The sequence below is a fragment of the Dipodomys merriami genome, unplaced genomic scaffold, assembly GCF_024711535.1.
Source record: "Dipodomys merriami isolate MVZ:Mamm:240054 unplaced genomic scaffold, mDipMer1.0.p SCAF_13, whole genome shotgun sequence".
Taxonomy (NCBI): Eukaryota; Metazoa; Chordata; class Mammalia; order Rodentia; family Heteromyidae; genus Dipodomys; species Dipodomys merriami.
The window spans coordinates 39,015,496-39,032,839 of NW_027202604.1; the positions used below are offsets into that span (position 1 = coordinate 39,015,496).

The following is a 17,344-nucleotide window of genomic DNA, read 5'->3' on the forward strand; positions in this document are numbered from 1 at the left end:
CGGCAGCGGGTCAGCCCTCCCGGGAACCGGCGTTACCAGGTAACGGCAGGCGCGTGGGGAGGCAGCAGGTGAGGCTCGCGGGCGGCGTGGGGAGCGGGAAGGGGTCCCGCGGCCGGGCCGGACCCTCACCTCGGGGCCGGGGCGCGGGCTGGGCCGCAGCCGGGCCGCTCCGGACGCGCCGGGCCCCGGCCCGCGGCTCGGGCTCCCCTGTGGCCCGTGGGCAGCCTCTCCCGCCAGACGTGCCTGTGCGTGCACCCCGTCTGGAGCCTCTCCCGCCCCGCACCCATGGCAGCCCTCCCCACTGCCCTCCGCCCCCCACCTCGGCCCGGGACAGCCTCCTGTGGGGAAACTAGAGTGTCTGCTCAGCTGCCCTCCGTGGAGGACCCCCCCCCCCCCCCCGGCAGGACCGACCCTTGCAGTGGTCAGTTTTTCTTTTTCTTTTTCTTTTTTTTGGTCGGTCGTGGGTCTTGAACTCTGGGCCTGGGCACTGTCCCTCAGCTCTTCAGCTCAAGGCGAGCGCTCTACCACTTGAGCCACAGCGCCACTTCCGGTTTTCTGGTGGTTCATTGGAGATAAGAGTCTCACGGTCTTTCCTGCCCGGGCTGGCTTTGAACCGCGATCCTCAGATCTCAGCCTCCTGAATAGCTGGGATGACTGGTGTGAGCCACCGGTGCCCGGCTCAGTTTTTCTAAGTGATAGATTTATTTTATTTTATGCTAGTCCTAGAGCTTGAACTCAGAACCCGGGTGCTGTTCCTGAACTTTTGTGCTCAAGCCTGGGGCTCTACCACTTGAGTTACAACTCCACTTCTGGCTTTTTGATAGTTCATTGGAGATAAGAGTCTCATGAACTTTCCTGCCCGGTCTGCCTTCCAACTGTGATCCTCAGATTTCAGCTTCCTAAATTGCTAAGATTACAGGTGTGAGTCACCAGCACCCAGAAGGTTTATTTAGGTGGGGGGGGTTCGGGGGATTTTTTTTTTGTCCTAAGTCCAGCACTCAAAGTCAGCACCTGATGCTTGCTTTCATTTGTTGGTTGGCACTCTATGACCAGAGCCATGCCATCAACCCCAAATAGTGTGAGCATGCACATGTGCACGTGCTCTGCTCTCTCTCTATATATACATACACACACACATATATACATATATATACATAGAAACACACAAAAAATACTTTCTGACTTACCCTTTTAAAATGTACAGTTCAGCAGTCTTAGGGTTTAAAGATGGGCAGCAGCCCTATGATCAAATTTTAGAACATTTCATCACCCCAAAATAAACCGCATCTGTTCTCAGTCACTGCCGCTTCTCTCTCTGTTCAGCCAGGTAGCCACTCACCTGCCGTCACAGAGTCTGCTTATTCTGGATGCTCTATATTAAGGCCTCACATTTGCTCCTTTCCGTCTGTGTCTTTGACTTAGCCTAATGGTTTCAAGGCTCATCCATGTTGAATGTATTTGAACACATTCCTTTTTGTGGCCAAATAATATGCCATTGTGAGGATAGACCATCTATAGTTTGTCAGTCATTCTTGATGGACATTTGGACGTTTTCTCCTTTTTTGGCTGTTATGATGAACACAGCTGTGAGCATTCATGTACAAATGTTTCCATAGACAAGGGAGTTCACTTCTCTTAGATTCCGAATCTAGGGCCACAGTTCAGTTGTTGGATTTCTTGGAATGTCTCGAAGTGAGCTGTCAATTTGTTTTTTTTAAATTCTGAATGCTGTATCCAGGTCAAGGAGGACTCAGGCTAAGCTGTGAAGGTGGCACTGAGAAAAGCCCAGTTGCTCCGAAAGCCCCTGGGTGGGTGCCTGGCTGAGGAGGCGCGGGAGGCCCCGGGAAGGCGCCATCCTGGTGGGCGTTTGTCGTGGGGCCTTTGTCCCAGGAGACCCAGCACTGTGACTTCACAGCCAAGCCTCCACGTTGTCACCTTTCCTTGGAAACACCACCAGTGACTTCTTGGGGTCCCGAGCTGGAGAGCAATGTCCTGGTGTCTCACGTGTACCGGCCAGTCCTGTCTTCCAGCTAATTATGGGATACATATGTAATTCACAGACAGAAGGTGCTGGAGCCTGGGAATCTTAGCTCAGGTTTTACATGTCATTATTGTTTGCTTTTCTTTTTCCTTGTCTGCTCTCTAAAGAACACAGCCCTGAAGAATGGCAGAAGCAGTCTTCCATGCCCCAAAGAGGAAAAGAAGGGTGAATGAGAGCTATGAGTCTCCGTTGCCCATCCCGTTCTGGCAGGACCCCGGTCCCAGGCAGGGATGCCCACAGCTCCGCGCCGAGCTCATCAACAGCAGGGTGATCGTGAGGCGCTCGGAGGACATGAAGCAGCTGTACAGGAAAGTAAGTCCGGCTCCCTCCTGCCCGCCCTGAGCCCGCTGCCCTTCGCCAGCTCCCAAGCGGTGCCACCCACCCCCAGAAGCTCCAGAAGTCATACCACTCACCCGAATCCTGCCGGGAGCCAAGCAGGGTGGGTCAGATTAGCCACTCACAGCCCACTCAGTGAAATGGGGTCAATGGCTTGACCTTCGTGGTTCACTTATGAAAACAAAGCCAAGTCGTTTGTGGAGGTGTGGAAATGACCCTCACTCACCTGCCTTCTGTCCCCAGAGGAGTGGGTTCCAGGAGCCCAGCTGGGGGCGATGGAAGGGTGGGAGGGGCCTTCGAATGTTCTCAGTCCTCTGTGTGCTGGAAGGAGGCCAGGTTTGGTGTTGGCTGTTCTCCAGCGGAGGTGGTTTTGGCAGGGCACTGGTAGCATTTTGGTGGGATTTACAAGCACGCCTGACTAACCATGTGCCCTTTTCCCCAAAGGGCTACTTTGGAAAAGGTGTTCTTTCCAGAAGCCGGCCATGCTTCACGGGTTCAGATCCTAAGCTGGTTGCCACGTGGAAAGGTAAAGTTGAACAGCAAATCTTCATTTCCTTTCATCTGTGACCTTGCACCTAAAATTGAATGATGAGTTCTAAAGAAGAAGTAAGAAGCACACTGACAGTTTACCACTGCCCCAGAAGAGCAACTAGGAAATCTCATCTGGGTGCTGGTGGCTCACATTTTCCATGTAATCGTAGGTACTCAGAGGGCTGAGATCTGAGAATCCAGGTTCAAAGCCAGCCCAGGCAGGAAAGGTGTGAGACTATTATCTCTAGTTAACCACTAGAAAACTGGAAGTAGTGCTGTTATTAAAGTGGTAAAATACTAGCCTTGAGCAAAAAAGCTCAGGGACAGCACCCAAGCCCCGAGTTCAAACCCCTGAACTTTGTGGCTTGTGTCCAAGCTGTTCACAAACTCCTTCCTCAGCCTCACCAGGCTCGACTTTTTTTTTTTGGTCCAGTCGTGGGGCCTGAACTCGGCCTGGGCACTGTCGCTCAGCTCTTCAGCTCAAGGCTAGCGCTCTACCACTTGAGCCACAGCGCCACTTCCGACTTTTTTCTTTTTTGCTTATGTGGTGCTGAGGAATCGAACCCAGGGCTTCAGGCATACAAGGCAAGCGCTCTACCACTGAGCCACCTTCCCAGCCCCCCCTTTTTTTTTTTAATAAAAAATAATCCTAATAGATGCAAACTTTTTAATTTTATCTATTTTTATCTAGTTTATTCTTTCATCGCTTGTACTTTTGGTATCATATTTTTAAAAATTGCCAAATCTAAATCATGCAGATTTTCTAGTTTTCTTCTAAGAGTATAATTGTTTTAGCTCCTCTGTTTAGGTTTTAGGTCCATTTTGAGTTAATTTTTTCATGTGGCATAAGATGAAGGTTCGGCTTCAGCTCTGCCTGGGAATCTCTCATTATTTCAGCATATGAACTTACTTTTTTAGGGGGAAGAGTGGGCTTTTGGTGTGGTTTAGTTGGTTGGTTGGTTTGGTTTTGTTTTTGATAGCCCTAGGGCTTGACCTCAGCCCAGACACAACCCACTTCTAGGAATTTATCTTAAAGATAAACTAGAAAAAATGGGGAAAGTGTTTATTGTAACACTGTTTTTAATATTCAAAGAATAAGAAAAATCCAGACACCCTTTAAAGGGACCAGTCACAAAAGCTAGTGTATTGGCATAATACAAAGCCTAGATCAGAGCCACAAGAAATACTGCTTAACAGAGTAAAGTCCTCACTGAGCGATGGTTTATCTAAAAAGGGAATAGTAATGTATGTTGAAGATGAAAGCACTTGAGAGGTTTGTCTAACTTGATTTAAACATCAGACACGTAGATATGTATTGAAATATCATGTTACCCCATTAGTAGTTACAATTGTTAAGTTTTTATGGGTTTTGATTTTGTGCCAATACTGGGACTTGAACTCAGGGCCATGTGCTCTTGCTTAGCATTCCTTCCTCACCTCAGCTCAAGGCTGATACTCTACAACTTGAGCCATAGCTCCACCTCTGGCTTTTTGCTGGTTAACTGGATATAAGAGTCTCTCAGATTTCTCTTCCCAGGCTGGCTTTGAATTGCACTCCTCAGATCTCAGCCTCCTAAAGTAGCTAGGATTACAAGTGTAAACCACCCAGTTGTTATGTTTTTATGCCCCAGTTGTATATTAATTTGGATTAGAGGCATGGCCTAGTGGTAGATTGCCTGCCTAGCAAGTATTAGGTCCTAAGTTCAAACCCCAATATCACCACAAAGAAAATTAAAAATAAAAACAAGAGCCAGGCGCCAGTGGCTCACACCTATCATCCTAGCTACTCAGGAGGCAGAGATCTGAGGATCTCAGTTCAAAGTCAGCCTGGGCAGGAAAATCTGTGAGAATCTTATCTCCAGTAAGCCACCAGAAAACCGGAAGTGGCACTGTGGCTCAAGCAGTAGAGTGCTAGCCTTGAGCTGAAGAGCTGAGGGGACAGTGCCCAGGCCCAGAGCTCAAAACCCACGACTGACAAATAAGTAAAAGCAAAAGGATAAGTTGATGTGGTGGTGTGTGCTTATAATGCCATCACTGTAGAGAAGGAGTGCAAGTGTGAGGCAGCCTGGGTCGTAGTGAGAGCCTGTCTCATAAAAAACAAGGATAAACCATTATTTTTAACTATGCCTAGGAGAGGGAATGAAACAGGTAGGAAAGAGATGGGACTTGGAAGTCTTACAGATATATAATTGTAAAACGAAGCTTTTTTCCAGAAACGCATCTTTCTAGGGAAGTTGTGAAATAAATGACAAGCATGTGGGTAGTTGGGTAACCCCTAGCGAATTATTTGAAGTAAATAACTTCATGGATGGATGGATGGATGGATGGATGGATGGATGTAGAGATAACAGTCTTGCTGTGTAACAAGGGCTAGCCTCCAACTCCCAATCCTCCTCCTAACACAGCCTCCCAAGTGCTGGAATCCCAAGCATGCACCACCATGCCTGGCTGTTATATAACTTGAAAACATAGAACTTTAGCTCTTTAGTCCTGGGGTAGACTTTGTGTCCCTTTCTCTTGCTGCAAAGATGCTGATGCCATTTGTAAAGCAGCCACGTTGATGGCTGTGCACAGCAGCCTTTTGCTCTCTAGACCGCAGGTTTGCCTGGAGGTCTCTGACCCGAGGGTGGTGGGTGGTGAATTGACCAGTCTCAAGGCAGAGAGAGAGGACCAGAACTGAAACCCAGATCACTCAGCAACCCCATGAGCACTTTAGAAAATGAGACCCAGCCGGGCGCTGGTGGCTTACGCCTGTAATCCTAGCAACTCAGGAGGCTGAGATCTGAGGATCGAGGTTCAAAGCCAGCCTGGTCAGGAGAGACCGTGAGACTCCTATATCCAATAAAACCACCAGAAAACTGGAAGTGGCGCTGTAGCTCAAGTGGTAGAGCGCTCGCCTTGAGCTGAAGAGCTGAGGGACAGTGCCCAGGCCCAGAGTTCAAGCCCCACAGCCGACCAAAAAAAAAAGTGAGACCCATTGAGATTTCTTGAGCTGGAGCTGGAGCCTACACTTCCCAGGTCTGCGCCCACGTCCCCGCCCTTCCCCGCTACAGGGGCCTGTGCTCTGCTCTCCACCTGGCGTTCGCCCAAGTGGTTGGATGTGATGGAGAGGTGCCCTTCCCCCGCCGCCACTGCTGAGCTGGGGTGCAGAGTTGAGGGTCTGGAGAGCCCAGCGGCAGGGGCCAGGTTGGCTGAAGCGCTTGCCGGGCTGAGCGCAGGGAGGCATGGCCAGCAAAACAAGTACGCACACTCACCTTCCAGCTGCGTGCCTTCGTAAACCTGGCGTCACCTCGGACACTAATAGACCGTGTTTGTTGTTGCAGACGTGAAGACACGCATGCCTATAATCACGTCAAAGAAGTAAGTGACCTGAAGCTTGGCTTTCCTTATAGTTATAGCTCAAATAAGACTCTTAGGTAGCCTTTTTCACATGCAAGGTTTTTTCTTGTTTTGTTTTTGCATAGACAGGTTTTAGAGAATCTGAGTTTTATGTGGCTCGAATCATATTTGAAATGCATTAAGTGAACTCTCTGCTTTAATTTACTTACATTTTCATACTTTGTTAAATGGTGACTTAAGTCTTATCAAATGAAGCTCTTAAAAAAAAAAAAAAAAAAAAAAAAAAGCCAGGCACCAGTGGCTCACACCTGTAATGCTAGCTTAGGAAATTTGAAGCCAACCTAGGCAGGAAGGTCTGTAAGACTCTTATCTCCAGTTAGCTATAAAAAGCAAGAAATGGAGCTGTGGCTCAAGTATTAGAACAAATAGTAGCCTTGGGCAAGACAAAGCTCAGGAACAGCACTCAGACCCGGAGTTCAAGCCCCAGGAACAGCACTGAAAACAAAAACCAAACAATAAATGCTTTTTTCATGACACTTAGAATATGCAGAAGTAGCCGGGCGCTGGTGGCTCACGCCTGTAATCCTAGCTACTCAGGAGGCTGAGATCTGAGGATTGCGGTTCAAAGCCAGCCCGGGCAGGAGAGACCGTGAGACTCCTATCTCCAATAAACCACCAGAAAACCGGAAGTGGCGCTGTAGCTCAAGTGGTAGAGCACTCGCTTTGAGCTGAAGAGCTGAGGGACAGCGCCCAGGCCCAGAGTTCAAGCCCCACGACCGACAAAAAAAAAAAAAAAAAAGAATATGCAGAAGTATATGAGGGCAACCTTTACCCAGGATCCGCTGTTGAAGAATGCTCCGGTTGTTCACTGTGCAGTCTTCCAGCCTGGTACAGACATGCTGGCACTGATGCATTTCTGCTTGCAGGTATGAGCGTCGTGTAGAATGGGCCACAGAGGTCATGCGGAGACAAGGCCAGGAGGAGAGCACAGTGTGCGAGATCCTCAAGGAGTTCACAAAACCTCTTGGACATCCTTGCACAGGGAGGAGCGAAAAGTGTGAACAGTGCGATGCCCGCGGCTCCCCGGTCGCCTCCACCCTGTGCCACACAGCAGAGCCCCAGGGCCCTTCTGTGACGAATGGAGACTCTGGACAGCGGGGTGGGCACCCTGATGGCCTGCAGGAGAGCTCTGGACACGACCTGCTTCCTGCACCCCCCCTCGAGGGACCCATGGTAGAGGAAACGGCAGCTCTGCCCCGAGAGCCCCTCAGCACCCAGAGCGGACATCAGCCATCAGGACAGAGGGGGTCCGAGCCTGAATACGTGCTCGTGGAAGAAGGCGTGTGTGATGAGCAGCAGGAGGCAGGCACCCCAGCGGAGGAAGTAAGTAAAAGAAAGCACCCCAATTCTCCTTAGGTGTGGGCAGCCCCCATTATCCACAGACTGAAAATACCTGGATTTGTCTTGATCTGGGGAGAGAGAAACCACACTGACACCACTTACCATAGTACGTTGTTACAGTTACTCTGTTAGTGGTTGTTGTTAACTCCTACTACACCCGATCTATAAGTTAGTTAAACTGTCTTGAGCGTGTCTGGATGGGGAGAAGCGGGGTTTGTATGGAGCTTCACTGGGACCCTTGGGCGCCCCCTGCAGATACAATAGTATGTATTGAGTTAGGGAGCCGCCTGGAAGTCACTCCCTCCACAGCCATCTGTTCTGGTCACTGGAGGCTCAGCTCTGCGCGCAGGCCTGTCAGCCCCAAGCATGTGGGATGAAGTTGGAGGGAACCTGCGGGCTGTCAGGGCCATTTCTTGGGACAATAGTAACTTGTTTAAATAACATGCTAGTAATATAAAGCAAGACCAATAATTCCTCTCCTTTGATGGGGAAAAAAAGAAATGCAGTGATCCTTTACATATGATCTGCAATACAGCCCGCATGAGAGAGAACGGGTTTATGAAGTCAAGAACATACGTTGATCGCAGAATCCAGCAAAATGCTCCAAGCTGCAACAAGACTCATAGACAAAGGGAGATCAAATAGGTTATTTTTATAAGCGAGGATTGTTTGTTCACAGTATTTCCAAGGCAGCTTTTTAGTTCGGGAGAGTTTATCATTTTAGAGCGCAGTGGCTCTATCAGGGCTTGCACTCGTTCCTGCTCTGTGCTTGATTTCTTTCCTTCTCCTCAGTGGGTGCACAGGCAGAGATTAACATGCCGGAGGAATCCATATAGGATCTTTGAGTATCTGCAGCTCAGCCTGGAGGAGGTACGTGTCCACCAAGCCTGTCAGCTCCCAGCGGGCCCTGCGGGATGCTTCCCGCGAGCCGGCCTTCGCAGCGGCCTCAGGGCACGGTTCTGAACAGAACACAGCCGTGGGTTTGGGGTCGCCATGAGCAGCCTCAGAAGCAGGCCTGCCTACATTTCCCTTCTCAGCCTTTTTCATTTGCTCTAAGTTGTGTGTTGGGGCTGAGGAGATAATGTCTGCTGTAGGCCAATGGTAGAGTGCTTACCTGTCGTGACAAGGCCTAGGTTAAAACCTTGGCACTGGGAAGTGGCACTGTGGCTCCAGTGGTAGAGCACTAGCCTTACACTGAAGAGCTGAGGGACAGTGCCCAGGCCCAGAGTTCAAGCCCCACAACCCATAAAAACAAAAACAAACCTTGGCACTGCTAAAGAAAGAAAATGTAAGCCGGGTGCCGGCGGCTCACGCCTGTAATCCTAGCTTACTCAGGAGGCTGAGATCTGAGGATCCCGGTTCAAAGCCAGCCCGGGCAGGAAAGTCCGTGAGACTCTTATCTCCAATAAACCACTAGAAAACAGGAAGTGGTGCTGTGGCTCAAGGGGGTAGAGCCCTTGCCTTGAGCTGAAGAGCTGAGGGACAGCACCCAGGCCCAGAGTTCAAGCCCCACGAACGACCAAAACAAAAGAAAAAAAGAAAATGTATTTGAGGACAATTCTCCTATTGTTTCATGGAGGATTAAAGAGGGTTCCTCTGGCATTTGTCTTGTGGTGGTGGTGGGGAGTGGGGGGGTTGAGATAGTTTTCTCACTACGTTTAGAACTAGGAACTAATCCTTTTGCCTTGGTCACCTGAGTGCTAGGACCACAGTCATACATTGCCACTCCCAGCTGAGTACTTGTTTTCTGTTTAGGATTTCAGATTGAATGTTTCAGCACTAATTTTCACCAGATTCTTTTTTTAATATGGCTTTGTTGAAATATAATTAACATACCATATAATTCACCATCTAAAGTATACAACCTTGGGGTAGGGACGTTATTGAAAAGAAAAAAAGAGATCATATTGTTGGTGGTGGTAGTAAAAGATACTATAAAATCATTAAAACAATGTAGTACTGGTGTAGGAGTGGAAAGATCAACCAGAAGAGTCTACAACCATACCCACGCATAGATGAGAATTCAGAGTATGGTAAAAATAGTGTACCTTATCCATAAGGAAAAGACAATGGATCTGAGGTATGGAGCTGATTGGCCATGTGGGAAATAAGTCATAATCCTCCCTCCTATCCTATGTCAGAACAGGTGAAGTATCCCCATGGTCCTGTGTGCTGGGCCGCTTGCCAGCTGGTGGATGGATTTGGGGGAAGTGACTGGATCCCAGAGGGCTCCGCCCACTCAGTGGACTCACCCCTCAAGGCTTCATAATAGGAGGGGAGGCAGGACCCGGTAGAGGAAGGGAGTTTCTAGCTTCGTCCTTTGGGGACTGTATCTGCCCTCCCCCCCCCCTCTTCCTGTATTCTTCTCTGTTCCTGTCCTCATGCAGTGGGCTGTTCCTGTGAGCCCAGCCACTGATTGAAACCCGAGATCCTCTGAACCAAAGTAAATCTTCCCTCCGTTCATGCTACATCAGGCCTGCTGTCACATTAGTGCAAAGTCTGACTGGCACAGAGACATAAAGGAAGAAATTTTACGGAAAAAAGCAACAATAGTAAACAGATATTGGTGGCTCATGCCTTATAATCCTAGCTACTCAGGAGGCTGAGATGTGAGGAATGAGGTTCAAAGCCAACCCAGGCAGACAAACCTCTCATCCAGCAAAAAGTGGAGGTATGGCTCAAGTGGTAGAGCACCAGCCTTGAGTGAAAAAACTAAGCAAGAGTTCAAGCCCTAGCATTGGCACAAAAGATAAAAAGTTAAGAGGTATGAGCTGTCTTCTAAGAAACATAGCACATAGATTCCACTATTTAAAACTCCGTGTTGGGGGTATAGGTAAGTTGTAGAGCTTGTATAGCATGCCTGTGACATGGATTTGATCCCCAGACCATCACTGCAGAAAAAAGGGCTCAAGCCTAACCAGAGCACCACCCATCCGGAACTCATCTTCCCTTTTAGATTGGTTTCCAACTTCAGCTCCTGCGCCTGCCTCACTCAAATCCTCATCCTGTCTAGAGCACCCTTGCTCTCCTTGGCCTCTTTCCATCCTTGGGATGAGAACCCCAGGAAGCCCCTTTGTGGGGATGACAAAGCAGGGGTGTGCCCTGTTCACGGAGGACGCCGTCTGCCCCGTTTCCTGGTGCCACCCACGTGTTAGGTTAGGTGCTGGAGATGAGAATAGGAAATGGGCAGTCCCTGTAGCTGAGGGAGAGGTCGGTGGGACAGGAAGGGGCGTGAGCAGTTGTGCACCTCTGATAAGGCCTGCTGTGGAAGTGGTCGGCAGCCGAGCCGGCTCCACCGAGCTTCGGCTCACAGGGTCCGGGTTCTGTACCCGTTTCCATCTTGTGGGTTGGGGCAGTCCATGGGGAAGTAGCTTTCACCTCAGGCTCCACTCCAGGGTGGAGAGGAGCTGACGGGGAGTGGGAGCAACGGAAGAGCTGTGCGCAGGGCCCTGTGCTGGTGGCAGATAGACGCCTTACCTTACTGAGTCCTCACCCCACCCCATGAGGAACCCCAGGTCCTGTTACCTGGCTTTGATGGGGGAGAAGCTGACCCTTTACTGGAAGGCGGGGCGCCCCTCCTCTGCTGTCCGCGTATTTATAATGTCACTCTCCAACTGTACGGAAGCATCAGCGCTTTCTTGGGCCTCTGTATGGCCTGTGGGCCGGATGCTGTGGTTTTGTAATGATAGATGAGGATGAGCAGCAAGCTTGCCCAGCACAAACAGGGTCTTGAGTTCCATTCCCTGTATGGCCCAGAAGCTAAGAACAGTTTAGTTTGTTTTGGTTGGTTTGCTGTGGACTTCTAATCAGGACTCAAACTCACAATCCGCCTACAGATGGGCATGTTATGCCCAGCCCAGAACATCAGTTTACTTTTGAGGTGGCAACAATTCAATCTATGTAAGACTCTTCCAGGAACATGAACTATTTTTTAAGGCAGTGCTGGGGGTGGAGCCCAAGGCCTTGAGCATGCTAGGCAAGGGCAGTGCTCCACCCCTGAGCCGCAGCAGCCCTAGCCCGCGGCGTGGCACCAGTCCATTTTTGCTTTTTTTTTTTTTTTTAAAGTCAGTCGAGGGGTTGATATCTGGACCTGGGTGCTGTCCCTCAGCTCTTCAGCTCAAGGCAACTGTTCTACCTCTTGAGCCACAGTGCCACTTCTGGTTTTCTGATGGTTCATTGGAGATAAGAGACTTACGGATTTTCCTGCCCAGGCTGGCTTTGAACTGTGACCCTCAGATCTCAGCCTCCTGAGTAGCTAGGATTCCAGGCGTGAGCCACCAGTGGCCAGCTTCATTGTTCATATTCTTGTTGCTGGCCAGTTGTATTGGGATGAGATAGAATTTTTTTTTTTTTTTTGTCGGTCGTGGGGCTTGAACTCTGGGCTTGGGCGCTGTCCCTCAGCTCTTCAGCTCAAGGCGAGCGCTCTACCACTTGAGCTACAGCGCCACTTCCGGTTTTTCTGGTGGTTTATTGGAGATAGGAGTCTCATGGTCTCTCCTACCCGGGCTGGCTTTGAACCGCGATCCTCAGATCTCAGCCTCCTGAGTAGCTAGGATGACAGGCGTGAGCCACCAGCGCCCGGCTATGAGATAGAATTTTGTAGTTGCTTTGATCTGCATGTGCTTTGCAGCCAGGGATGCTGAGCACTTCTTCATGCATTTAGCGACACGGCAGCGTTTCTAATGAGCTTTCCCCTTGCTGTCTGCAGGCCTTCTTCCTTGCATATGCCCTGGGATGCCTGAGTGTTCACTATGAGGAGGTAAGGTGTTTTGTTAGACAGTCCTCCTAAAAGTTTCCCGACACCCACAGCAGGCCGTACTAATACTCTTACTTAAAGCCAAATGCTGTCCCTGGTGCCATACCCCAACCCCTACTGATTAAAGTAGGAATTGAGGTGTCTTTTCCTGAGTTTTGGCTTTGGGTTCTGACTGAAGACTGTTTAAGTAAAAGCCAGCTTTGAAGACTGTTTAAGTAAAAGCCAGCTTTGATTTGACCCTTTTAAATTGAATTTTACTCTCAGGAGGACGGTTTTTTGTATATATTGATCAGGAACTCAGCATCAAAGTAGTACTAAAAATATGCAACAGTAGAATCTAAGGGCTGTCATGCGTGATTCAGTCATTGTAATGTAGCTATACAGAAACAGGACCAAGAGTCAGAAAAGCACATGATCATCTCAGTTGACACAGAAAAACCCTTGGACAGAATTCACCCTTTTACGATAAAAGCTCGGAAGAAGCTAGGCGTGGCAGGCACGTCACTGAGCTTAATGAAGGCTACAGATGACACACCTACACCCAACATCATATAACATGGAGAAGGGCAAACTCGTTTCTCCTGAAGTCGGGAACTCAGCAAAGGTGTCCACCCTCCTCACTCTTCCCCGAATCCCTAGCAAGAAGGTAGGAGAAAGAAAAAAAAAGGGATTCAAGCAGAGAAAGAGTAAGTCTGCTTATCCCCATATGCAGATTATATGATCCTCCAAAAGCCTCGCCGGTCCCCCTCTCCTGCCCCTTCCCCTTCCTCCACACCGGTCCCCCTCCCCTGCCCCTTCCTCCACACCGGTCCCCCTCCCCTGCCCCCTCCTCCACGCCAGTCCCCCTCCCCTGCCCCCTCCTCCACGCTGGTCCCCCTCCCCTGCCTCCTCCTCCACGCAGGTCCCCCTCCCCTGCCCCCTCCTCCACGCTGGTCCCCCTCCCCTGCCCCCTCCTCCACGCCGGTCCCCCTCCCCTGCCCCTCCTCCACGCCAGTCCCCCTCTCCTGCCCCCTCCTCCACGCAGGTCCCCCTCTCCTGCCCTCTCCTCCACGCAGGTCCCCCTCTCCTGCACCCTCCACGCTGAGATGGGCTCTGCGGCTGCGCTGTACCTCTGGCCTCAGTTGCCACTTTCCTGCTTCTGCCTGCCGGTGGGAATCGCGGGGAGCCCAGGCAGGAGCTGCGGGGGCCGGAGCCTCGGGAGCCGTGCAGATTGCTTCTAGTAGCCACATTAAATTAAAAACAGGTGATGTTAATTTGAATCACATCACATCGTTCATAGATCAAAAAAACGATGCGTTCTTGTCTTCTTTCTCGTAGTGAGTTGGATCTTGGTGTGTTTCACACTTCCAGCGCCTCTGTGGGGCTGAGCCGGTGGATGGCGGGGCTCAGTCTTCCAGCTGGGCCCCAGGGCAGGGGCAGCCCCAGGGGTCCGCCGGCCCTGGCCCAGGGCAGGGACACATGCTTCAGGGCAGGGACACATGCTTCATTGCGCCTTCCCCCCTTCCTTTTTTTCTTCCCTCCCTCCCTCCCTCCCTCCCTCGCAGGAACCTTTAACGCTTGTGAAGCTCTGGCGCGCGTTCACCGCCGTGCAGCCCACCTTCAGGACGACGTACATGGCATACCACCACTTCCGAAGCAAGGGCTGGGTGCCCAAGGTGGGGCTCAAGTACGGGACGGACCTGTGTGAGTAGCTCCCGGGGAGGGAGGGCGCGGGCGGCCTGTGTGAGTGGCTCCCGGGGAGGGAGGGCGCGGGCGGCCTGTGTGAGTAGCTCCCGGGGGCGGCTGGGGGCCTCTGGCTCACGGGAGACTGCGGAGCGCATGCACCGCACGCACAGCCCACCCGGCGCCTGCCCTCAGTTGTCTTCCACGACCCCCGCTTGCCTCACGCCATCCTTGCCCTTCAGGACTCCCCGCGGTGGATCGCTGGAGACTTGTAGGCATGGTTTGCCTGGGCCCCAGGGCCGGGGCTTCCAGCCCAGGCACCGCGGTAGTCCAGTACTCCCTCCCCCAGCGGCCAGGCGCTGCTTAGAAAGAGAACACAGTTGTGAGCACCACAGACACAAAAAGCAGGCAGAGTCATCTTGAGGGCGGCCAGCGCCCTGTGGAGGAATGTCATGAGCAGAGGCCAGAGCAAAGGCTGCTACTTAGGTCAGGAAACAGCTCTGGAAGCTGCGAGCGCAGGTGGGGAGCAGTTGGCAGGTGAAAATGGAAAGAGCATACTAGGCAAATGGCAAGTGCAAAGGCCCGAGGCAGGAACACGCCCAGCAGGTCGCAGCAGCAAATGTGCTGCTCTGAATTTCCAGAAGTAGGCATAGGCTGTTTGTTCAGATGGGCTTGAGTCTCACTCATCTCCAGCCCCAGAGCTGAACCAGCCAGAGTGGCTGCTCAGCACATTTGGAGTAATACAGGATTGCTCCACATCATTCAAACTTCCTGCTTTTTTTTTTTTGGTGGGCGGGGGGGGGGGGGTTGCGTGGAGTGGTGGTATTGGAGTTTGAACTCAGGGCTGTGCGCTTACTAGACAACGCTCTGCTGCTGCTCCCGCCCTTTTTATTTTATTTTGAGGTAGAGTATCGGAGGGTTTCCCTTTTTGCTTGCTGTATCTGGGACGACAGGCACATTCCACCATGCCCGGCTTTCTCTGTTGAGATGGGGTCTTGGAAGTGTTTTTGCCCTTGCTGTCTGGGAACTGGACTCCTCCTGATGTTTCTCTGAATTGCTAGCATTGCAGGCCAGGTGCCTGGCAGAACTTCACAGCCATGATACAGTTTCACACTCTACCATGGAGAGTGTAAGGGAAGAGGCAAGATAAGGCTCACAGGGAGGCCTTGTGTTTAGTCCCCAGTGCCAGGGAGAAAAGAGAGAGCAAGAAAGAGCCACATGTGCTCAACTGGTCGGAAGTGCGTGGCGAGGAGGGAAACCTGGGGGGCCAAGGCCTTGGGAACTCCCTTGCGTCAGGAAAGGCGTGCCGGCGGGGCGCAGGGCAGAGCGCACATGCAGAGAAAAACAACTTAGCAGTAGAGGACGCCGTCCATGGCCCATGGTGATAGGCTGTCTTTTTCTTCTTTGCAGTGCTGTACCGGAAAGGCCCTCCGTTTTACCATGCAAGGTTTGGAGCACTCTTTAATTGATTGAAGGCCACACAGGGCTTCCGGTATTGTCGCCATAGTGATGATTAAAAACCAGGTCCCTCTGGCCTGACCAGGACCATGCAGATGTCCACGTGGGACTGGGGGCGTGGCTTGGTGGCGAGAGGCTGTGCAGCATGTGGGAGGCCCCCCTTCCGTCCCCAGCGCCTCAGAAACAGGCCCGGCCTCTGCCCTCACCCCCAGCGGTCCCCTATTGGGTGGAAGACTGTGTTGGGTCTGTGTTGAAGTCAGTGTAGGCACATAGTGGTCGCCCCAGGCACCCCGGGTACCTGTCTGCAATTGTGCTGGGAAGTTCTGTTCCTTGTCTACAGTTCTGTGTTGGAGCCAGCTGCAAGTTTGAGGTTACAGGAGAGAGAGGGCTCTGGTAGCCGTCAGGGTGTCTAGGCCCCCTCAGGACGCGTGTGCTTTTCCTGTAGCTTCATTCTTGGGAAGACAGGCAGTGTTGTTTGTGGGCAGGTTGGCTGCATGGTTTTGATCTCCTAACCCACCTGTGTTTTGCAGCTACTCGGTGATCGTGGAGCTGGTTGATGACTGCTTTGAGGGCGCCCCCCGCAGGCCATTCAGCTGGAAGTCCTTGGCTGCGCTGAGCAGAGTGTCAGCCAGTGTCTCCAAGGTAACTGCAAAAAAGTCATTTGAAGCCTGGTGCCAGTGGCTCATGCCTGTAATCCTAGCCACTCAGGAGGCTGAGGTCTGAGAACCAGGGTTCAAAGCCAGCCCAGGCAGGAAAGTCAGAGAGACTCTTGTCTCCAATGAACCACCAGAAAACCAGAAACAGCACTGTAGCTTAAGTGATAGAGCGCTACCCTTGAGCTGAAGAGCTGAGGGACAGTGCCCAGGCCCAGAGTTCAAGCCCCACAACTGACTAAAAAAAGTCATTTGTAGAACTTCCTGACATCCCTTATTTTTGCTCAAAGCTGGTGCTCTACCACTTGAGCCACAGCTCTACTTGTAGCTTTTTGTTGGCTAATTGGATATGAGTCCTACAGATTTTTCTGCCCAAGCTGCCTTCAAACCATAATCCTTGTATCTCCGCCTACTGAGTTGCTAGGATTACAGGCGTGAGCCCCTGGCGCCCAGCCTGAGTTTAGTCTTCTACCTCCATGTTCACATGCGCAGTGTGCTGCACCTGCGTTCTCTTGCGCCTTGGCGGGTGCCGGGGGAAGCAATGTGTCCGTGTGTGCCATGCACGCATGCCTGCCCACACTCTCTCGCCGCTGTTTCTCACAGGAGCTTCTGCTGTGTTACTTGGTGAAGCCCTCCACCATGACTGAGGAGGAAATGGGGTCCCCGGAGTGCATGAAGAGAATTAAAGTTCAGGTGGGTCCACAGCTAGACATGCACTGTCCCAGAGTCCTGGCCACTGCTGTGTGACCTTCCAGGCCCCGGAACCTCTCCCTCTGCCCTCCTCCTCCCTCCCCCACAGTGGCCTCTCAGTGGCCAGGCCCGGCCTCTCACATGCCTCACCTCCTGATGGCTGAGCTTCTTCCTGTCCTCCTGGCTGACTCCCCCGCCAGGGCTGCCCGGTCCACTGTGGAATCATCCATTGACTCTCCCCCGCCAGGGCTGCCCGGTCCACTGTGGAATCACCCATTGACTCTCCCCCACCAGGGCTGCCCGGTCCACTGTGGAATCATCCATTGACTCTCCCCCACCAGGGCTGCCCGGTCCATTGTGGAATCACCCATTGACTCTGCCCCGCCAGGGCTGCCCAGTCCATTGTGGAATCATCCATGTTTGTGTTGGTCCTGGTAGCCCTGTATGCACACTTACACACACGCACATACCCAGCCT

At 51.7% G+C, this 17,344-nt stretch overlaps 1 protein-coding gene across 3 annotated transcripts in view; it reads left to right on the forward strand.

Moving 5' to 3' along the window:
* LOC138824820 (tRNA-splicing endonuclease subunit Sen2-like) overlaps positions 1-17,344 on the forward strand; it is a 20,422-nt gene continuing 3,078 nt past the window's right edge. Inside the window, exons 1-11 of one of the 3 annotated variants that reach the window (XM_070019148.1) lie at positions 1-39; positions 2,149-2,353; positions 2,822-2,903; positions 6,232-6,268; positions 7,174-7,630; positions 8,441-8,518; positions 12,357-12,407; positions 13,949-14,087; positions 15,477-15,513; positions 16,055-16,166; positions 16,781-16,870. In XM_070019148.1, coding sequence (XP_069875249.1) covers positions 2,165-2,353; positions 2,822-2,903; positions 6,232-6,268; positions 7,174-7,630; positions 8,441-8,518; positions 12,357-12,407; positions 13,949-14,087; positions 15,477-15,513; positions 16,055-16,166; positions 16,781-16,870 — 1,272 coding nt within the window. In that variant the 5' untranslated portion in view covers positions 1-39; positions 2,149-2,164. Of the gene's footprint in view, positions 69-390; positions 422-2,148; positions 2,354-2,821; positions 2,904-6,231; positions 6,269-7,173; positions 7,631-8,440; positions 8,519-12,356; positions 12,408-13,948; positions 14,088-15,476; positions 15,514-16,054; positions 16,167-16,780; positions 16,871-17,344 lie in introns of those variants that run through there. The other 2 variants (XM_070019149.1, XM_070019150.1) reach the window with 2 other exon arrangements.